This window comes from Meles meles, chromosome 9 (genome assembly GCF_922984935.1).
Source record: "Meles meles chromosome 9, mMelMel3.1 paternal haplotype, whole genome shotgun sequence".
Classification (NCBI taxonomy): domain Eukaryota; kingdom Metazoa; phylum Chordata; class Mammalia; order Carnivora; family Mustelidae; genus Meles; species Meles meles.
Genome location: NC_060074.1, coordinates 33,726,688 through 33,743,651, shown reverse-complemented (window position 1 = coordinate 33,743,651; position 16,964 = coordinate 33,726,688). Strand labels below are relative to the sequence as shown.

Sequence of the window (16,964 nt, the reverse complement as noted above, 5' to 3'; positions counted from 1 at the left end):
TCTGCCTTCGGCTCAGGTCATGATCCCAGGTTCCTGGGATCGAGCCCTGAATTGGGCTCTCTGCTTGGCAGGGAGCCTGCTTCCCCCATCTCTCTCTCTGCCTACTTGTGATCTCTCTCTCTGTCAAATAAATAAATAAAATCTTTTCAATAAAATAATAAATAAATAAATAAAATTGTAATACCCTTAATCGTCCTTATCACCCTTCACTGTTTTATTTTTTCACAGCACTTAACACCTTTTAATATACTATGTAACTTGGTTATTTATTTTATTATCTGGTTCTTTCGCTGGAATATACGTTCTAATGGACGAGTGATTTTTGTGTCTTTGGAGCAGAGCTGCATGCAGAATGGTGCCTGGCTCATAGCAGGCACTCAATAGATACATGTTGTTTGAAAATGTCGTTTAGTAGCCTGTCTAATCATCAAACTGTAAAAGCCTTGCAAGAACCATGTCTTATTCATCTTGCCAGCATATGGTCCTTAGTAGGTATATAATACTTGTGTGTTGAATAAATGAATAAATCCGCAAATGACATTTTGTGAAACACGTATGTAATTTAAAATTCATTAGCTACATTAAAAAATAATGAGAAACAGGTAACATTAATTTTTAAAATATCTAAATCAGTATATCTAAATTTTATCATTTCAACATGTAAGCAATATGAAAATTATTAATGAAATATATTTTTGTTTTGTTTCATAATGAGTCTTTAAAATTCAGTGTGTATTTTGCCCCCATACCATAACTCAATTTGGACTAGTCACATTTTAAGTGTTGGATAGCCCTGTGTACCACACAACTGTATTGGAATTCTGCAATTCATTAGTCAGAATAATACAGTGTTGGGGGGAGCGGGGTTGGAGAGGGAAGATCTCCAGAGTCAATGATTTTCTGGGTCTCCATCATGACCCTTTAACTTAGCTACTGATGTGCTCCAGCCAAAAGCTACCGGAAACACATTCATAGTTGAACATGTTGGGTTGGTTGCTAATTGGCAGAAGGCATATGATGGGAACTATGGGGCATTGGTGAATGAAAGAACTTATTGTGGGACTTAGGTTTGTATTAGGTGATTTCAGGGAGGGTTTAAGGAAGAAGGGTTTTGCTCTTGACTGGGCTGGATGCTGTCAGGAAACGGGGATAATTCTATGATTGGAGGTTTTAATTTGGTCTAGAGGGAGGAAGACTAGGCAGAAGCTAAAGCTGTAATTGGTAAAGAAACAGGAGTCACTCTTATTGGCCAGAATAGAGGGATATTTGTTCATTTTCATGGCTTGAAAAATTTCATGTTTTGCTGTGTTTATATATGACTATAGAGTGGCATTGTCTAATGTTAAAGTTCCGCAAGAACCAGCTGTGAGCACCAGCCCAGCTCCCAGCAATGCAGACGCCTGGCTCAGAGTACCAAGCCAGCTCCTGGAGTTCAATAGCTACTTTTCTCTTTCTAATAGCTGTGCGACTTTAAGCAAGTGATTTAACTTCTCCATGGTCCAGTTTTCTTGTCTCTAAAATGAGAATACAAGAACACTCACCTCTCAATCTCTTAAAGTTTATTAGCAGCATTAAGTAAGACAATCCGTGTAAAGAAATTGGAATAGCGCCTGGTATATAGTCACCACTCAATGAGTGTCACTGACTGTCATTCAAGGATTCTAAACTGCCCTATATTTTTTCACAATTCCAATATCTTGGAACGTCTTCCAAACAATGGCTTCTTAGAATAAACACAAAGTAGTATTATTTCCAGAAGGCTCTGGTTTGGGAGACAATTCCTCATCTCCTCCATCTGCTCAATCCATTCCTGGGTAAATGCCTTCACTTTTCAACCTTTATCACTTACCGCGTCCGGGGCGGGGCGCTCCGCCTGCCTTCGGAGTTTTTGGCTGCGCCGCTTCCCCAGGCAATACGGGCCTGGGCGGCAGCACTCGGGAGCTTACGGCGGCGCAGCGCCCGCGCGGCCGGGGAGCCGGAGCAGAACCGGCGCGTCCCCGCCCGCCCGGCTGTCAGCTGATGGGCCGCCCGCCGGGGAGGCCGCCGCCGCCGCCGCCGCCGCCGCCGCGCGAACATGGCGGCCGAGATCCACTCCAGGCCGCAGAGCAGCCGTCCGGTGCTGCTGAGCAAGATCGAGGGGCACCAGGACGCCGTCACGGCCGCGCTGCTCATCCCCAAGGAGGACGGCGTCATCACCGCCAGCGAGGACAGGTAGGGCCGGCGGGTGGTGCGCCGGCCCAGACGCGATCCGGGCGCCCCGTACTCCCGTGGGCGACGGGGTGTGGGGGCAGTAGGGTCGGCGGTCTCCCTCTCCGCGTGGGGGCGTCCTCGGCCCCCTGGATTGCGCTGCGCCCCTCCAGTCCGGGATCTTCACCCTTTAGCTCGAGATCCTGGTCCCACCGCGCTCCTCCGGACCGCCCCGCGGTCCTACTGCGTCCTTCCAGACCAGGACCCCAGTCCCAGTGCGCCCCTTCAGTTGGGAACCCCCACCGCGCCCCCCTAGCCCGGGATCCTCCCCCCTTGTAGCCCGGGACCCCGGACCCGCCCCTCCAGCCGGGGACCCTAGTCCCCTTGAGCCCCTCCAGTCAGTGACCGCCCCCCCCCCCCCCCCGCGCCTGTCTGGCTCGGGATCCTCACCCTTCCAGCCTGGCAACCCCGTCCCACCGCGCCCCTTCCAGTGCGGGACTCCCGTTCCTGCTCTCCTTTGTGGGGTTTTGCTTGCTCCTCGAAAGCGTCGCGACCTCTATGGGGTGGGGGTGGGGGGGTGCTTGGACCTCGGCGGTCAGTTCCAAGTCTCGGAGCCAGGAGCACTGGCGGCAGTGCCAGGGATTCCCTGCTCTCAGCAGAACTCCGGGGCTTTCACTCTCTTACTTCTCTACTCAGGGATTGACAACTCTTTTCGCACAGCACCGGCTCCCTAGATCTGTTATTATTATTTTTTTTTTTTACAGCTGCTATTACCATCTGAACTCTTATTTACTACGTAGTTTTTTGGGTGTTTTTGTTTGTTTGTTTGCTTTTTGTAAAAGAGACTTGTTTTTGAAAAGGTTAGATGCTTTTATTTCAAGGAAAAATTTATTTTCCACTGTTAGTGGAAAACCAGTATCACTTGCCATAAAGAATTGAACTCATAGCTAAAACATGTCTCTATGCACCTAAAGTCACTTCTTTCCAGCTCATTGGTCGGCCCAGGGCTGTGTGATTGGATTGAAGACATATTATTTGTATTAAAACTTCAGTGTTTTTAAAACCTTAAGTCTTTAAAAGGTTTGTGGCTTTACGGTGGGAAATTTGGAGGAAATGACTGATGTTTGCAGAGTGAAATTGTGTTTCCTTGCTACAATGAGTGCTCTTAAATGGTGATATTGCAAAAGTCACAAAGGCCTTCTGGAAGATGGGAGGTACTTGCTGTCCCCTTAGAGCTGACAGCATAGTCCAGCCCTCCGCAGTCATAGCTTTTGAAGTACCTTTGAGAGGCCTGTCCTGATTGGGAACAGAAAACCTGAAGCCTCCAGGGCCTACTTGACCTTTGTATTTTGCTTTTTGAGTCCTTTTATTGTAAGCTGGCAGTAGTTTCTCCAGTTCATTTGCATGTAGCTAACTTCAAAGGAGGTGGGGAGCAGTTGGAAAGACATGTGTGTTGGTGTGCAGAAGCTGTAAGGGAAAGGAAGAAGGGGGTGGGAGCGTGAGCCGCAGGGAGAAGAAGGGAACGTGGGGGGGAAAAAAGAGGCAAAGGGCACAATAATGATATTTGCATATGATATGAACTTAGACGCAGACAACATTTTATAAAACTTAGCTATCTTATTCAGTAAAATATCTTATCCGTGACTCATGCATGTTGGATAAATTGCTGAATATTTGAGATTACTGGCAAGGAGCAGTGCTGATAAATGTTTTATGGAAAGTGATTACTTAGCTGCTCTGGGACTGAAATGTTCTGGGGGAGCCTTAGATCAGCTCATTTTTTCACTGGAGCACAGCAGGGCCCTTGCTGATGACTGGACCCTTGCTGATGCTTGGAGTCTTGTGTTTCTAATTTGTGTTTCAGGCCCCCTGGAGCTTCCTTGAAGGTAGGACGTGTCTTACTTTATCGGATTTATGAAAGCACTTGGCTATGGGTTTTTGTTGTTTTTGAATGTGGTGCTGCGTCTTTACATTGTCATGTATATGTGTCATCCTTGTTAATCATTCATTCATTCATACACTCATATATTCATTGATTCATAGATTTAGAAATACTGTACCTATTGAGTGCCAGGCTCAGGTAGTAGAGCAAGCATCAAAAGTCACAGCACCTGCCCTCCTGACTTCTGATTCATTGATTTTTATGGCCCTTGACCTGATGGAATATTAGGGAAACAAAATACTGACCACCCTTATTTATTAGACATTGGACTGGATCTGTGGGTTAGAAAGACAGTGATGCCAAAATCTCTTTCCAAAGGGCTGGACAGACCGGTGAGGAGGTGGCGGCCCTGTGCTCTCAGCTTTCAGGGTGTTGGGGAGACATAGAGGAAAGAGTGTCCTTGAGGGCCAGGGTTCAAGGAAAGCCTCAGGAGATGTCACTGGATAGAGGAGTGGGCTGTGTGAAGGAAAGAGGGTGCACAGCCCTGCACCAGGCACATGGAAAGAACAGGACGCAATGAAGGACCATCATTACATCTAGGTGACCAGAGCAAAAGGTGTATGAGTAGCCATGGCAGGGGAGAGTCCTGAGAGCTGGAGGGCCTACTGTCCAGTTTTGGAAGGGCCTTCCTTGTGCACCACTCTTAGGAATTGGACTTTAGTTTGCTGGTAGTGAGGAACCCTGAGATTGCAAAGCAGGTGACCTGATCAGAATTTATACTTTGGAAATAACAATGGCTAACCTTTTAACCTTTTCAGTAGCTCCAAAATTCAGTGTATTCTAAAAGTCACAGGTGGGTTAGTTTGTTTGTTTGTAAACTGGGCCTGAAAACTCATGGGTGCAAAAACTTGGCCTGAAGAGAGGAGACTGTACTCTTTATTTATCCCATGCTGTGTGAGTGCTCATGCGTTCTTCTGCAGAAGCAGCCATGCATGTAACCGCAGGGGTTGTCCCCAGGCCCTGCTGGGGGTGTTTGGAACAGACGGTGGGGTGGGTTTATGCATTCCACTGCGGTGGGCCTTTAACGTTTAGGAAATGGAGGCATAAAGGATCCTGAAGTCACTCCCCAAGGCCTTGTAGCTAGTAAGTGGTTGGACGGAGATTTGAACCCAGGTCTGATTGGGAGGCTCTGTTTCTTTCTGCCATCATCCAGCTGCGTGTTTGGGCAAAGTGAATCCAGGCAGTATCCGTCAATGATCGACTGTTCCGGCAGCAAGTGTAAAATGCTAGGATTCTACCTTTTGCTATGATTCAATTATCCTTCCTTCTTTTAGTTTTTTTTTTTTTTTTAAACATAGCTTACATCTTTTCTGCTTTAATGCTCAGAACAGTAACTCTTAACATTTTTAAAGGAGGCTCCAGCTGAAGTTAATTCATTTTATAAATGCTAAAAGCAGCGGGAACTGGCTTGAGAGCATTTTGAGAGGAAAAGCGAAAGATGTGAGGGTCACTTGAAGTTAGTGTCCATTTTTCTAAACTAGGCCAGTGGTTCTCAAGGAGGGGTCGTTTGGGCCCAAAGGGCAGTTTGGTAGGATCTGGAGACATTTTGGTTGTCGTAACTGGAGGAGGGTATTGCTGGCGTGTAGGGGGTAGAGGCCAGAGATGGGGCACAACATCCTGTAAAGCGCAGGACACCAAGTACCTCACAGAAAGAATTACCAGCCCCAGATGTCAGTAGCGCCGTGGTTGAGATACCCTGGGTTAGGCTTCATGTAATTATTTATCTGTTCTTTCTCCACAGTGGTTCTCAAACTTGAGCCTATGTCAGATTCTCAATAAAGCTGGGGTGGGGCTTGAGAGTTTGCCTTTCTTCCAAGTTCCCAGTGATGCTGATGCTGATGCTGCTGGTCCAGGAACCCCACTTTGAGAACCACTTTCTACCAGAGTTACTTGTCATGGTGCTTGCCTGCGTAGGCCCACGGCGGGTGAACACTGTATACTTTGCCGCCTTTTCTGTCAGTTTCTGGGATATATTTACCTGGACTCATTTACATGTACCCATCGATTTCCCATTAAAACCAAACTGTGGGGGCACCTGGGTGGCTCAGTAGGTTAGGCCTCTGCCTTCGGCGCAGGTCATGATCCCGGGGTTGTGGGATCGAGCCCCTCATCAGGCTCTCTGCTCAGCAGGGAGCCTGCTTCCCCCTCTCTTTGCCTGCCTCTCTGCCTACTTGTGATCTCTGTCTGTCAAATAAATAAATAAAATCTTTTAAAAAAATAAAACCAAACTGTGTACGACAAATCTGAAAACACACAATCCCCTCAAAGAGTGTTAAACCCATGTGGAACACTGAGCCTAATTCCATTGTACCTGGAGTCACTGGGAATGGTTTGGTCTGTGAGCTTAGGGGTCTGATCCGAAATGTTGGAGTTCCTGTACCACAAAGGGTTAACAGAAAATGGGAGCTCCTCTCTTGTGTGCATTCATGTAGATTTTGTTAGAGTCATAATTACCCCAACACCAAACTCCTTTGTCACACTAGACCTGAATATGTGTTTTTAACTTTAGTTTGCAGTTGCCTGAACTTGGGAACTGCTGTTTTTCTGCATGCCAAGCATAACGCTTAAAAAAAAAAAAAAAAAAAAAAATTCTTGAATCAATAAAATAGGACAGACTGTCTCTCTCTCGAGTCAGGAAACTGTAAAAGTAAAAGTACTAACCTGAGTGGTAAGTTGAGGAACTTGAACTACAGCAATCATTTTCTTGATAGTGGGAACAGAAAACGAGACTCAGCTTTCTGAACAGAACTGAAATGTGGTTAGACGGCGAGAAACCCATTCCCTGGACACATTTGCCTTTTGAACTTTTTTTTTTCCTATGGACTGCACCAAAAATTTCTTAAGAGTCAGCGGAGGGGTAGACTTTTTAAAAGAAAAAAATTTATGATAAAGGCTTAGAAATAAGGCAAGGCTGCAATCCTGCTGTCTTCATATTTGGAAGACAGTTGGAGGATGAGCAGGCTTATGCCCTTGCATCAGGGTCTGGAGGCCATGATTGATTTCTGTGAGGAACTCAGTTTCCTGGCCGCAGTCAAACAAAGGCAGATCTCTGTGTTTTGGATGTTGCACTTAGGCTGGTAAACCGGAACAATTAGGGAAATCCAACTTTTAACGTATATGGGTACATCTACGTTTCTTACTGCTGTTATTTTGACGTACTTGTTTCCTTTTAGACATTTCTAAGCATATTAAGGTAGTTTGAGGGAAAAATTATATATTTACTCACCGTTCACATGGAAGCAATTTTGAATCAACAACTTGATTTTTAAGCATTACACTTCAGAGAAAGCCTGGCATAGCTGGAAGCTCTTGGCTTTTGCAGAAACCCGGGGCGTTAACTGCTGTGTTTTTGTTGTCACGCAGTGCCTAAAAGTAGACTCTTTGATTTGTGTTAGAAAATAAAACGAAGAAGTGAGAAGGCAGGAAGCATTTATTCCCCTGTTGTTAGGGTGGCCCTTTACTGTGAGGATTGCTTTCTTTCTATAGCATAGTCAAGAGCGGATTCTGGATCAGAATGCCTTAGCTTGAATCCCAGCCATGTGACCCGGGGCAGGTTACTTATTCATTCTGTGACATAGTTTTCTCATCTGCAAAATGGGGGTAGAACCTACCTTGAAACTGGATTAATTAAGATGCAAAGTGCATCCAACAGTGGCCAGCACAGGGAAAGCACTGTGTATGTGTTGGCTATTGTTATTTCCCATGGAATTATTTTAATCTCATCAAAAGCTAAAGAGTTTGCTTTGTGTATGCGTATAAATAAAAAAACTTCTGTATGAAGTAGCACAGTAACAATTTTGGGAGTCACTTACAAACCTAAGTTCCTGTAACTGTCTTTGAGTCATGTCTTCTCATCATTTCCATATTGGTCAGGAGTCATTTCGGTCATGAGTTTTCTGTTATAAAATCTTTGCCCTGCTGTGTTCGGGGGCCCCAAGACCACACCTCAGTTCATTGATTCATTAGGAGGACTGCCAGCATATGGTCGTCCTCATGGCCATGATTTATTACAGCAAAAGGACACAGACAGAACTGGTGAAGGAAAGGTATGGGGTGAAGTCCAGAGGAAGGCAGCATGAGCTTCCGGGAGTCCTAACCCTGTGTAGAGTCATGCAGAAAGTGCTCCATTCCTCCAGCATTGACTTCTGACCACACACATAAAGTATTGTCTCCCAGGAGGCTCATTAGTGACTCTGTACCCGTGCCTTTACCGGGAGCTTGTACCCTCTGCCTAGTGCTTGCCAAACTTCCAGACTCCCAGATGGAAAGCCGGTGGGCAGTGGTCTCTCAGCTGTTAGTTTGAAGGAATCAATAAACTTTCTTCCTGGTAGGAAGAAAGAAGCATGGAACAGAATTGGAAATGAGGCTACTCTTCCTGAGTGCCTCAAACTTTGCTTTTGGGGGGTTAGTTTAACCTTGTGTTTCGAGACATGTAGGCCATGGATAGAGTTTGAATTTTTTTTTCCTAAGTTGAAGTGTTTAATAGACCCTCTGTTGACGCCTCCTGCCTGGATTGCTTCTGCTGCTAGAGGTTCTGATGGCTTTTTAGCCTTCTTGGTAGCACAGAGGTCACCAAAAATCATTTTGATGCTAACAGTGAGCCGATAACAACAGGAATGGTTCCTGAAGTAAAAAAGAAAACATGTGCAGGTAGAAAACCATCCGTCTGACTTCTGGAGAGGCATTCCTCATTTAAGAGCTGCTGGCGGGGCCATGTAAGTGGTCTTCCTCTTGGGATTAGAAATCTGCCTGTAACAAAGTCAGGAATCCAAGAGTCATCATCACAGGCAGTTAAAGCTATTCAGAATTCCTTTCCTAGACTGTAGAAGGAGATGGAAATTTAAATTTTTCTCAGCCAATCTAATTTTCCTTGGGGGAAAAAAAAAAAAAAGGTGGTTTCCCTGCCTTTCTGTTAAGATAGTCAGTTCAATAAAAATCTAGTGTTTCCCCCCTTTGTTACCAAAGGAGAAAGGCTTCTTTCCACAGCAGGAATGAAGAGGGCAGAGTTCAGGAGACTTGGCTGAAAGGAAACTGCTATTTACTTGATAAAAGCAGACTGCACTGATGACCATATCCTTTTCCTTCTCTTGTAGGCTAGCATCCTGACGTTAGAGAAAGCACCGAGGCTTCCTGAGTTACACTTGGTGTCTATAGCCCTGGAAGGTAGTCAGAGTAGGGAAGAATATCCTTTGCTGAAGGTAACAGAAATGTTTGGTGATTTATCAAGATATGAAATAGTATCAGCAGTCCTAAAAGTGATTTCAGATTTCCTCAAACTTAACTAGTGTAAGAGTTTAAAAATATCATGGCTTGGGCTTAATTTGTAACATATGCTGTCCTCTGTATTCTGTGTTTAACTGGTTAGTTGAGTAATCCTCGTTTATCAGTTTATAATGTAAAAATGGTTGAATTGCTTTCATTTAGCTGTTTTGGGATAATTAGGGTGTTTTTTGAGAAATTTAAAAAGGGGCGCCTGGGTGGCTCAGTCATTTGGGCATCCAACTCTTGAGTTTAGACTGGGTCTTGATCTCAGGGTCATGAGTTCAAGCCTTGGGCACCATGCTGGGCACGGAGCCTACTTCAAAACAAAACAACTGGTTTTAGAAATGCTGATGTGTTGGTCTAGACAGAATTTGGCCTTGTGATTTTACCAAAGCTCTGGTGTGCTTTTTGAATCTATTTATCAAAGTGTGGGCTAGATTTTCAAGGTAATTGTATTGGAAAATAAACTGTATTGAATCCAGATGTCATGGAGTTTTAGGTTTAAAAGTGATACTAATCTGCACTCCCACAATATGCTTTCGGGTTGGAGAGCCAGTGCTTTTCACAAGAACCATGCTTGAAATCTGTCTGCATTCCTCCTCTTTCTAGTTTAAGCCGATGAGGCTTTATAAAAGACTTGGTGATTTCCTACATTTTCAACGTGCTTTTAATGAGTGTTTATTCAGTACTTTTAAATCCTTGACACTCAGTAAAAGGCCATATGCTATTTTTATCCTTCATTTTAAGGTCAGAATCCTAAGTATTCTTCAAAGTAATATTTAGGGGCACCTGGTTGGCTCAGTCAGATAAGCGTCTGCCTTTGCCTCAGATCATGATCTTTGGGTCCTGGGATCCAGCTCTGTGTCTGGCTCTCGGCTCAGGGGGGAGCCTGCTTCTCCTCCTGACGGCCACTCCCCCTGCTTGTTGTCGCCTGCACTCTCTCTCTCTCTCTTTGTCAGATAAATAAATAAAATCTTTTAAAAAAAAGGGTGTTCTATTTTTGGAACAGATAGCATTGTATCACTTAGTTATTGCTATGAAACAAACCACTTCAAAATTCAGTGGCTTAAAACAGCAAGTACAATTGACTCTTGAACAACATGACTTTGGACTGTGCAGGCCCACTTCTATGTGGATTTCTTATAGTATGGTACTATAAATTTGTTTTCAGTTTGATTTTCTTAATAACTTTTTCTCTTCTCTAGCTTATTTTATTCTAAAAATAAATGCCCATCGACTGATGAATGGGTAAAGAAGGTGTGTGTGTGTGTGTTATATTTTTATATACATGTGATATATATAACAGAACACTGGTCATTACAAAGAATGAGGTCTTGCTATTTGCAATGACATGGATGGAGCTAGAGTGTATTATGCTAAGCAAAATAAGTCAGAGAAAGGCAGATACTGAATGATTTCACTCATATGTGGAATTTAAGGAAAAAAAAAACAGATGACATATGGGAAGGAAAAAAAGAGAAAGAGGGAAGCAAACTATAAGAGACTTTTAACCATAGGAAACAAACTGAGGGTGCCTGGAGGGAGGGGGGTGGGGGGTGGGCTAGATGAGTGATGGGGGTCCACACTTGTGATGAGCACTGGGTGTTGTATGTAAGGGATGAATTCTACTCCAGAAACCAGTATTGCACTATATATTAGCTAGAATTTAAATGAAAATTTGAAACAAAAAAAAATATATATATATTAGTCAAGAGAGATTTTGTTAAGTCACTGTTCCTGTTTAGCCTAGAAGTCAGGATTTCTTTGTACCAAATAAGAGCTTCAAAGTTAGACCTAGACTTTTCCACACTCTAGATTTGTTTGGACGGAAAAAGTTACTTAATTCTTCATGTTTACTTATTGTTTAGAGGTTACTGCTTTGGAGGATAAAATGGAGATTTTCTAAAAAGGGTTTTTAAAAAGAAAATTTGTTTTATTATTTGCCATATAAAAGCTGCTCGGCTTTGAATTATTTACTTTTTATAATGTTTTGAAATGTGAAATTTTCATCATCCTCTGGTAAAAGCAATAAAATTGGACAAAACAACCAGACAAACTGATGTTGGTTTGTTTGATTTTAGGACTTAGACTCTCCTTACTTTTGCTAAATATAAAATGGAGGTCTTAGCTGTCGTCATTTCCATGAGGATATGGCATCACGTTCTCAACCGACAGTGGCCTTTCTTGGATCCCGACGTGTTTTCTAGAATATAGGAAGTAGCTTTGTCTGCCACTACAGTTCACTGCTGTGAACTTAGAAGAAGTCAAGCAGGGACATATTTATCAAGGGGCACGATGTATTGCATTGTGTCTTTCAGGCCTCGTGGCCCTGAGTCTTTTGGGGTCTTCTCTTTCCTGCCTTTCTGCATCTGATTCCTTCACCCAGCTGTGCCCCTGCTCAATTCTCCTGGGGGGTGACATTCTCAAGGTTGTGTCCACATAGCACCTCTAGTCCTTGAGTCCCAGTCCATGGGTCTGTGTCTCCTTCTTAGCTCTGGCCTTGTGTGGCCCTCTGCACGGACCTCCTCCAGGCATCAGATCCCTGACTAGACTTGATGGGGGTGTGACAGGCTCCAGACTTCAAGGCCTCCCCCGTGGCAGGACTGTCTGTTGAAGACAGAATCAGCCTCAGAGGAGAACTCTCAGGGAGGGATGACCAGAACCTCTTAGGCTCTGCCTTACTGAAGAGAAGTGGCTGCAGCCTGCTTGGAGTTGCCTCAGATTCTAGAGCCTGCGCTTGCCCTGGAGCTTCAGTCTGAGGCCTGTGTCACTCCTCAGCCTCATTTGCTCATGTTGGGAGTGATTTAACAGACACATTTGTAGGGAGTGCACAGTTTTCATGTTTATTTATTGATGGATTTTTAAATTTTTATTTACTTAAAAGAGAGAGCACAAGTAGGGTGAGGGGCAGAGGGAGAAGCAGACTCTCCGCTGAGCTGGGATCCTGACCTGGGGCTCGAACCCAGGATCCTGGGATCATGACCAGAGCTGAAGGCAGACACTTAGCCCGCTGAGCCACCTAGGGGTCCCCAGTCTTCACATTTAGATAGCTGCCTTGAAGTTGAACAGATACATCCTTGAGTGCCTGAGGGCTCGTCAAGAGTTGTTTAATTGTTGGCTTGTTCTTCTGCTTACCTAGTGGAGGTTGGGGACCCTGGAGTTCTCCGAGTCTCAGGGCTCCAGGACCTTCCCCTCTCCCCGCAACGGAGCCGAAGGCCTCGACTGCTTCACAGGTGTGTTCCCAGCCTAATTACAATAGTTAGATACATAATTTTACATTATGCTTTTTTTTTTTACAAAAAAATGAACATTTCATAAACATTTTCTCGTGGGTTCATAGTCTTTGCAACTATTTTTGATGACTGCGTAAGCATACTAATTCAGTAGCTTATCTGAACTCATGATTTTCAGAACTATTTGTAATGGTTATGTCAACTGTTGAATTCATGACATTAATCCATTTCATTATTTAACATTTTCCCCCAATTTTTCCTCCTTGGAATGATGCTCATAGGAACTTTTTAGTAATGTGTAATTCTTTTTTTCCTATTAAATAATTTCTTCAGACTCATTTGCCAAGCATGGAATTCCTAAATCACTTTTTGTTGTCATTACTATTAGTAGGAGTGGTAGCAGCCATATTAGTTAGGCAGGAAACGTTTTTCTCAGTATACGGAACAAATTCTGGCCAAAGAGTGAGTTCTGATTTACAGCGCTGGCAGAAAATTATGAGAGCCCTAGAAATGGCATTTCTGTTACTGTTTTCACTTGTTCATTTGCTTAGCCCTGCATGGCAATACATTTTAAACACATTTCAGTCGGAAATACTTAAAATAAAAAAATACCATCCAGCTTTGGCTTTTCCTTTATCTGGCAACCAAGCAGATTATCTGCCTAGCTGAAGAATGACAGACAGATGAAGTGATGGTCGTGGTGGGCGTCCAGCGTGATCATACGTGTTTCACATTACCATCTTACATAGAAACAGCTTTTCTCACCTACCCTTGGAAAATACTACAGCTCTATGTAAGCCCTATAGCTATATGGTATATAAGCAGCTCTATGTAAGCCCAAGGCTCTCTAACAAGGAGGGCACAGAAGATCAGTGGAGGTAACAGTAGCATGGAGACCTCTGGAAAAACTTTATGAAGGCCCGAAAGAAATGACACATTTCCCTTCCAAGTACCTTTCGGAAAACTATCAGACTATTGTTTTAAAATAACTTAAAAATAGAGCCTGGCAAAGGTGAACATGTTTCTAAGGTTTTGGTTTTAAGGAAAGACTTTTTTTTTTCAGATTGGCATGGTCTTAGAATCTCAAAGAAAACCCATCCACTAAAAAAATGGCTAAAATAAGCGGCAAGCAAAGCATAAAAAACGAGTTTAGGTGAGTGGGTGTAAACTTGTCAAAATATTAAAGGAAAAGTTAAGCTGTTATATTTTAATTTAACTCAGAGAGACTGGCTTAGACATTCAACTAGGCAGAAAATACTGTGGTTTTTAATAGAAATAAAACAATCTGATCTTGACACTTGGTGATTATATAGTCTATTAATAACATACTAGAGTTTTTAATAGTTTTGTCCTGTAAATGTTACTAAACTGTATTATTATGTTGCTTCCAACTTAAATAGATTTTTCTTCCAGTTTACTGAATAATAAATATTTTTTGTTTCTCGAATTTGTTGATTTTTTTAATAAGCAGCCCAACTTAAGCCTATTACAACCATTTATTACCCAATCAAGACACATTCTAAACACAATACAAAACAAATTCTTATATTATTTAGTAGAAATTATATAACTTTGTTTAATACATTGGTTCTGGGTAGAGTACTGGAATCTTAGGTGTTAAACTTAACATTGTTTTGATTTAGTCTTGGAAATGGGAGATTTTAGCATTGTTGTGGAAGGAGGGGAAAGAGCGTGGCTTGAAAAGAGACAGGACAAAATTCCAGATAGAAGATGTGGATATGGAGAGGTAGAGCGGACTGTCAAGTCAGGTGCCTGTTTTGGAACTTGATTCTCAAGCAAGGATGGTCTTCTCTCAGCCTGGATGTAATCGATTTTCAAACGAAACATCATGTGAGATAATTTAAGTCTTGCCCGTTTCCTGGTGTGTCAGCTGGATGCAGACTAAATTGTAGTACTAATGTTTGTCCTCCAAAGGAAGTAATACTCTGTTCCCAAGATGCTGGTGTCTGGGTAGTTTCCATGTTGACCTTGGGCTATTTTATATATCATTCTGAACTTCCTGAAATAAAAGTTAGACTTTTCGAGGTTAGGTGATTGGATGGCAGAGGTGACCTTTAGGGTTGCGTACTCATGGCCAGCTTCTCCGTTACTGAGTTTTGCTCTTCTTCCATGAGGGAGAGCATGTGCCACTGAGTCCTTTGAGCTGCCTGTGTGTTCGTGAGGATATGGAATTACAAAACGAAAATTAAAGGTCCCTTCCTATATGCTTTATTCTGATCTCTCGTTTAATTCTGCATATGAACTTAGACTTTTAGAACTTACTGTCACAATACAGGTACCTTGAAAGAACGTCTGCCTGATTATCCTGCCTTGTGAACCTCATCACATAGGAGCTTGTTTAATGGTGCTCAGCTGAAGAAACTGGGTCTGGTATTCTTGGTGTCATCAGATGTCCTGTATTAATATGTGCTTGATTGCCAACAACAGAAACAACTCAGGCTGACTTAAGCTATTGAGAGTGTTTCTGGTAAGGATGCTGCGGTATCTGCCTCAAAGAACACCAGACTAGGGAAATAGCTCAGTCTTAGGCATAAGGGCCTTTTACCTGGATCCTCTTCAGATTGCTTCTGCTTCTTTTAATAGGTTGACTTAATAGGTTGACTTCATTCTTTCCCTTTTTTTGATGTGCAACATTCTGCAGTCCAAATTGGAAAACAGTATGTGACCAGAAACAATCGTTTCAACTATCAGAGATACTGATCTATTTTTCTCTCTCCCTGTTCCTAATTTCCCCAGGGAGGAGCTGATTGGACCAGCTAGGATCAGACGCCCCATTTCTGGTCTAGCCAGTTGTGACCAGGGGTGGGATATGGAGAAAGTTGGTAAAGGTTCCACTGTGACCAATCAGCAGTGGCTGGAAGATGGCGTGTTGTACACATGGCTTCTCCTACGCCGAGGCCTGTATCCAGTTCATATACAAAGTAGTAATTTGCCCACTCTGCTGCTAGGTCCTCTTATTTATTTGGATGAATGAAGGTCAACATCTAGTCTTTCTTTATTGCAATCTAATTATATACAGTAATCTGTATAGATCCGAATTGTAGTTGGGCAGGTCCTGACAAATGTACTCATGAAACCAACTCCCCAGGGCCCTTATCATTACCCTGGAAGTTCCTGCATATCCCTTTACGTTCTATCTTCCTCCCCTGGAAGCAACACCATTCTGATTTTTATCCTCATGGACTAGTCACACTTGTCTTGAATGCCAAACAAAATGAAGAACAGATCGTGTCAACATTTAGACTTATGTCTTTTAATTTAAGGTGCGGACATTTAATCAGTGCCAACTGTGTTCGAGAATCTGCGTTGCTGTTAGAAATCCTAGCGTGGATTGTGAGATAACAGGGGCAGTGGGATGGGTGGAACCCAGCACAGAAGCAGTGTGAGCCTGTGTGGGGAGAGGCAGTGAGCGTCCCCGGCATTGGGAAGAAGAAGGAACCTGGAGCTTTGAGGAGCTTCTGCCAGTGGAGTAGGAAGAGCCCTAGTGTTCCTTATTGTTCTTCTGACATGATAAGGCAGAATATTAAACTTTGGCTATTTTGGTCATTTGTCATTTTCCTGCCTGAGTGCAGGATTTCCTCATCTCCCTGTGCGGGTTCTGATGAAAGGAGAGGCCCAGAGACCTGGCGTGGGATGACTTCCTCCCCTGGGGCAGGAAGACCAGGAATTATCGGGAATGAGCAGCAGTATGGGCTCAGCACATCTCTTCCATTTATGTTTATGTCTTTCTGTTTATGTCTTCTGTTCCCCTCATTTGGCTCAGAGGGCAGGCGACCAAGTTTGCATAGTTTGTTTTTTACTAAGAAAAGCTGCAGTTTTCGTTGTATATTTTTATATAATAAGATTTTCCATATTATTAAAATTATTTGAAATTCTGACTCATAGCTGCCACATAACTTGCCATATATGGTCATAGATATGTAGCTAGATATGGGGTGTGTGTGTGTGTGTGCATGTGTTTGCACGCACGATTTGTGTATAAGGTATCGTGTGCTGTACTTCTGGGTGCTACTGTATTTCTCTAATTTGTCCAACTCATCGATGTTATAAGGTCAATTGGGAAATAGGATTGAAAATAAAGTAAATAATTATATTTCCCTGGAGCACAAATAGGATGAAATTGCTGAAGACTGCTCTTCCATTCTTTTCTCCACAGAACCATCCGAGTATGGCTGAAAAGAGACAGTGGTCAGTACTGGCCCAGCATTTACCACACCATGGCCTGTGAGTAGTTGAACTGTTCCACTCGAGGGAAGTATGTCTAATGCCTTTGGTGATTCAGAGTTCAAAGTGCTCGATTACAAAGTGCTACTAGAGGG

At 43.2% G+C, this 16,964-nt stretch overlaps 1 protein-coding gene across 4 annotated transcripts in view; it reads left to right on the top strand.

The window, feature by feature from the left end:
- Window positions 1-1,962: 1,962 nt before the first annotated feature.
- Window positions 1,963-16,964, top strand: part of WDFY1 (WD repeat and FYVE domain containing 1) — a 42,506-nt gene continuing 27,504 nt past the window's right edge. Inside the window, exons 1-3 of one of the 4 annotated variants that reach the window (XM_046018466.1) lie at window positions 2,078-2,211; window positions 13,688-13,777; window positions 16,802-16,869. In XM_046018466.1, coding sequence (XP_045874422.1) covers window positions 13,734-13,777; window positions 16,802-16,869 — 112 coding nt within the window. In that variant the 5' untranslated portion in view covers window positions 2,078-2,211; window positions 13,688-13,733. Of the gene's footprint in view, window positions 2,212-13,687; window positions 13,778-16,801; window positions 16,870-16,964 lie in introns of those variants that run through there. The other 3 variants (XM_046018467.1, XM_046018465.1, XM_046018468.1) reach the window with 3 other exon arrangements.